The sequence below is a fragment of the Hemitrygon akajei genome, chromosome 6 (assembly GCF_048418815.1).
Source record: "Hemitrygon akajei chromosome 6, sHemAka1.3, whole genome shotgun sequence".
Taxonomy (NCBI): Eukaryota; Metazoa; Chordata; class Chondrichthyes; order Myliobatiformes; family Dasyatidae; genus Hemitrygon; species Hemitrygon akajei.
Genome location: NC_133129.1, coordinates 47,831,110 through 47,837,109, shown reverse-complemented (window position 1 = coordinate 47,837,109; position 6,000 = coordinate 47,831,110). Strand labels below are relative to the sequence as shown.

The 6,000-nt window shown below is 40.0% G+C and overlaps 1 protein-coding gene across 1 annotated transcript in view; it reads left to right on the top strand.

The window, feature by feature from the left end:
* The first annotated feature begins 433 nt into the window (after window positions 1–433).
* map1b (microtubule-associated protein 1B) overlaps window positions 434–6,000 on the top strand; it is a 96,783-nt gene continuing 91,216 nt past the window's right edge. The window contains exon 1 of the mRNA XM_073048331.1: window positions 434–655. Within this exon, the coding sequence (XP_072904432.1) occupies window positions 484–655 (172 nt within the window). The 5' untranslated portion in view covers window positions 434–483. The remainder of the gene's footprint in view (window positions 656–6,000) is intronic.

The following is a 6,000-nucleotide window of genomic DNA, read 5'->3' as shown; positions in this document are numbered from 1 at the left end:
ACACTGATAGCAGTTAATGCTACCGGTAAATAATTATCAGTATTGCTATTTTCCCCCGATATAGTGTAAATCCCTAATGTCCAGGGATTTCAGCGGTATCCCAACATTTTCAAACTTTTGGAGTTGAGAATCCTGAACATAATCTGACCTCGAGTAGATTTCATTGCACCGAAAGGGGAAAGCAATTCTGCTGTACTGCATGGTGCTCTACTGGTAGGAAATCCAAGCGGGGGAAAAAAAAACTTGGCGGAATCTTGCCCGCACTGTAATGCAACGATTCTGCAAGCTCGGGGACGTTTAGCTGCAGCTTGCCGAGGGTCTGATTCGCTGCTGATGACATCAGCTGGCGATGTGAGGTAGGCAGTTTCCTTGTCTCTCCTCCCCAGGACCAGGCGAGTGTCTGCGCTATAAAAGCGGTGCAGCCTCGCCTCCCAGGCTCACTCACTCCCTGTCTAGTGCCTAGTGCGGACAGAGAGGCTGAGGATGGCGACCTTAGACGTGGACCCAGAAGCTTCGTGTAGCAAATTAAGCACATCGCCATCAAACACAAGCCTGACTCACCGATTTCTCGACAATAAGTTCTATTTACTTGTGGTTATCGGGGAAATTGTTACAGAAGACCACCTGAGATGTGCCATTTCAGATATAGAGCGAGGTAAGGGGCTTGCTAGCAGCGTTAAATGATCATATAACGCCGGGATAAAACTGGGGTGGGGAACCTGTAGTAGCTTCGAAGTGTAATATTGGTACATAAAATAAATCACATCTCACTGCTTTGGAAGACTAGTTGGCCTTGCTTTGAGAATTTTAGCCTGTACTAGTATTTGCGACTTAGAGATAACCTTGAAGAAATCAACTAGATGAAGAGGAGCGATGGACTTAAGGGATGCATTTTCTTTGACACCTGTAATTTTTATTATGGATAAAATATATACTTTTTAGCTGAAAGATACTACACCACTCCCTTCCAGCCCACATTAAATCATCTGTTGGCGCTGCGGATCTCGCTCACCATTAAAGGCAATTCCGGAAATCAGGACCGTTGGTTTTTTTTATTTTGTTAAGTGTATTTATATGAGGGGAATTATGTTTTTATAATGAACAATATCTGCTTAATATTTCTAAGATATTATCTGAAACGCAGAGACAAAATTTTGCAGATAACAAATTAAGATCACTCGCGTGTGTTTTATTCATTGCATGTCGATCTTTTTGCCAAAGCGCCAAAAAAAAACAACAAAAAAGTCCGACTAAAGACAGGAATGAGCCGGCACCGTTCATCATGTATAACAATGTATCCACCCGGCGTTGGCGATTAATAGCAGGCTCCCTTTTCTTGCTGGTAAATTGTTGCAAACTCATTATAGCTCTTCACATTTGTTGCTTTGAACCGTGTTGTATTTGATATTTCGCATCGATTTTTTCACAGCTATTCTTTTGACTGGAAACATCGAGTGACTTTATTCAATGTAAAGGCGTTGCCCCATCACCCCCTCCCCGTGTAAAAAGAATTGATTCTCAATTTAATACTGTAAGGAATGGGGAGCAAAATTTTCACTCGCTTACGTTCAGACGCAGCTTTGAGTTCCTAAAGAAGAAATGTTCACAGTTATATTTTAATAATGGACAAATTATTGAATAAAAGAAAAATAAGGCTGGTAAGTTTGCAATGCCGGGAGCTGACGCTTCTCATTCATTGAGCTGCAGGCGGCTGGTGGGCGTGGCGTGCTCTCCGCACTGCGGTCTCTCCGGAAGCTGCGAACCAGCATCAGACAAAGGGAGGGAGCCCGGGCCCGGTTCAACCTGCCCGACGCCTGCTGGGAATTGTAGTTTGGTGTTTCCAGCTGCAATCCCCCCCACTCCCCTCCCCCAGACGCGCTTTGAAGCTCAGCATCTTTGGAAATGAACGAATGTACACGAAGAATTTGAGTCAAAGTGCATGACATTGATTTGCAACAGACGTAAAGGTCAGGGGAGAATGTAGGTTGAGGGTTTACATGAGCTGCAGGACGTCTCTGCTGTGAAAGGAGATACAGGTGCATTTGACTGGTGTTTTGGGCAGCGACGCAGAACCCATTCACTTAGCTGATATTGTTATTCAAAATGCCTATTACTGCTAAGGACAGTAGGGTGGCCAAGCACAGATAGTTCGAACCGTGGACCGTGCGCAGTAGGTAGAATTATTAATCATAATGGACAATATACGAATGTAAAATACGATTTGAATCGAGACATTAAAGCAATCCCAGTGAAAAGTCCGCATTGCAAATGCGAATCTGGTTATATATAGATAAAAGAACTAAATGAATTACTTTATTGATTACTGTACCTTTGTTTTAACCATTAACATTAATGGGGGAAAAAGACAATGAAATATTTCTCAAACCACCATCCTCCTGCTATCAAATTCGACACAAAACACAATTTATTTTTAAATAAATCTATTTATTATTTCTGTATTTACATTTTACATGGTCTCATCTATCTCTGGCTCCCTTCCCCAGTCAAATTTCCTCAAGGCTGTAGGACTCCGTGTCTTCTTGTTCCTTCAGATGGGTGGGGCAACTAGAACAGCAGATTTCTCCATAGGCACTGGTTGCTACTCCATGCTCAGTCAACAGGGGACCTGCCTGCTCCGCGGTTGCAATACAATATTTCTAATTTCTCCTTCCTACCACAATTAATTGTGAGTGGAAAGCTCCACCCAGTATTCACTCCCAGGACCATTTGTAGCTGTCGAGGGCATATTGTCAACAACTGCTTTTGAAAATGGAGAACAATATGCAATAGCATTAACTGAAAGTGTATGGTCATTTTATTAATAACATGAGTCAAAGAGTGATATCATGCCCCTTAGTCATCAGACTCAGCAGATTGAAGCTAGCAGATTGTTGTTGTAGAAAAAACATTAACAAAAGGGAACAAAATTGCTAGGAACAATAATTTCCTTCAACTTAATGTAATGATTGTTATTATAGATTTAAACATGTGTTTATGTAATTATAGTGTTTACATTTCTTATCAGATAACATTTAAATTATCCATACATTGCAAACATAATGGTTTCATCAATGCTGCTAAAGCGTAGATGTTCAATCAATGCAATAGCTATTTTTGGAGTACAGTATGCTGTGCCTCTTTGTGTGTCCTCCATTTCCACAGTGTCAGCATTACTGACTCCTTGCAACCCTGCAGTTATGATTTTTAAACCAGGATTTCAAGTCTGCACTATCAATGATGGCAGAATGAGCATATATCAGTACTCTCTTAATCAGCATCATGGCACAAAATATATATGTTTAGGAAATTTTGCAAAGAGAATGTAAGACCTACAAGTACAACTATAATGATACACTTTGTATCCCTTTGTGATCTTAAAACAACATTGTTACCCCTTCAACAATGAAGTGCTTGCATTTCCTGAGTATCAAAACTGGATTAAGAATGTTTAAGAATTTGGATGCATTAAAATATTCTGGAAAAAAAAAGAAATGATGCTGCTATGCAGAAAGGTGACTAAGAATGTGGGGAATTATTCAAAAGGGAAGGGAGATGCTCTCATTGGTCATTCCATCCATATGTCACTCCAGGACTATGACAAAATGGTTGACTCTTAACCCTTGAGATGGTTTAACAAGTCATTTATAATTTTTAATGTATTCTTTATATTTTTGCAGTAAAAATGCATTTAATACATCTAAACAATTCTTCAAATAAATGGGCAACTATTTTCCTTAAGCATGCAGGATTAAAAGATAATAGTGAATTACTGTAGGGGTAGAGGAGATGATGAGAATAATTTTATTAGGAAGGGATGCGGACTGTAACAGTGTTGTGATCCATTTGATCTGTACATATATTTACAAAAATACCCTAATAGATTCTAGTTTTGAGTTCAAAGTATTACCATTGAGATGACCCACCCTTTTCACTGCAGTGAAAAGAGTTTGGACAGGGTTCATATCTGAATTTTAATCTAACCAGCCAAATCTCCCTCATCAAAGTTTTTATTATATTACAACATAACTATTATTTCCTGGATACCTGCTCCCTGCGGAGCTGAAGTCAGCCAGAATCTTTTGGCTCTGGGATGAAGAGTCCCAGCTTCCATTTACTGACCCAGAATGGCTTCTTGCTAAGCAACACCATGTTTTAAAGCTCTCATCATGATGGGGCCCTTATGATTTACTTGGTCATTTCTTCCACCCCAACAACACCTTTTTTCCATCTCTTGGGATTCTGAATTTTTAAATACACTATCTTCATCAGCTATACTTTTGGCTTCCAAGACCTTGTATTCTCTCCACCCTACTTTTAATCATTGACGTATGGTGTGAAATAGAATTTTTGCACCAAGTTGGTCAGCTACCCTATGTGACATCATCTTAGGCTGCACAATATCAGATTTGATTGGATGATGCTCTCTGCAGTACCATGGGAGGTTTAGAATGCTTAAGGTGCTGTATAAAATCTGATGCCAGCCGGTGGTGCAGTGGCATCTGCACTGCACTTTGAGGCAAGTGGTCTCAGGTTCAAATCCGGCTGGCTCCTTACATATTTACCATCAGTACTGGGTTGAGCATCAACTAGCAACTCGACCTCATAAAAGATAGACAAATGTTAAAAAAATGTAAAAGGTTGCTGCCTGATGCACCAAAAGGTGCAGAGAGGAATAACAGCAATAAAATCTGACACATCAAGACTGCACAAAATATTAATTATCTATTGAATTTCTCTCAGTCATTTGCAGTTCTGTCAAAAACACATCCTCACCATTTCCTTGCCCACTTTGAAGACTTAAGGTTTTGTTACAGCCATTTGGCATTAGACCTCATTGAGCTCCATTTCAAACATGAACAAAATGCCTGAATTTGAAATTTTGGTGAGAATGCCTGCCCTTGGATTTTGAATGTATATGGCATCAAAGAGCCTTAGTAAGTTGAAGTCAGTGGAATTTTGTAGAAATTTTATATGGTGAAATGGTATCTCACATGAAGGAAGATGGTTGAATGAAGCCAACCATTTCAGGCAGAGAGGCAGAGGGCCTTGCTGCGAGTTTTCCTCAGAGAGGAATCTTAAATCCAATCATCTTCACTTATTTCATCAAATAACCTTCCTTTCATTACAACTATATGTAGCATTAACTGGAAACTTATAGGCTTGGACATCAGAATCAGATTTATTACCACTGTCTTATATGATGTGCAGTTTGTAATTTTGCAGCAGCAAAGACAAAATTACTATGAATTACAAAAGAAACTATGCTGAAAAGAAATACTAATGCTGTGTTCATGGACTGTTCACAATTCTGACGTCAGAGGGAAAGGAGCTGTTTCAGAAACATTGAATGTGGGTCTTCAGACTCCTGTACCTTCTGCCTGATGATAAGAAGAGGGCATATACCATTGTGAATAGCCTTAATGATAGCTGCCATATTTTTGAAGCACTTCCTCTTCAAGATACCGTCAGTGCTGGGGTGAGTTGTGCCTGTGATGGTACTGACTGAGTCTACAACCTTCTGCAGCTTCTTCTGATCTTGTGCATTGGAACTTCTATCTCAGACAGTGATGCAACCATTCAGAATGCACTCCACCAATCAAATGTAGAATTTTCAAGAGTCATTGGTATTGGTTTCATACTAGATTTAGTATATGTGGTATTTGGGCCGGAAGATTGCCAATCGCAACCATCTCCAATAAGAGAGTGTTTAGCATCCTCATCTTACACTGAAGGAAATCAAATTTCCAGTCCTCATCCATTGGGAACAGGGTTATATATCCTTTAGCAAAAACATAAAGGGACCAGCTATATAAAGTCCATGGCTCCAGTAGTTCAGGAACAAGCTAACTTCTGAGGAGTAACTCATCTCCTGATCTCTCAAGCCTTGCCACCACCTACGAGGCATATGAGGGATATTTACTTTTATTTATTTTAACTGACCCTTCTGACCCATTGAGGCTGTGATGCCCAATAAGAGCTGTGCAGCTAATTAACCTATGA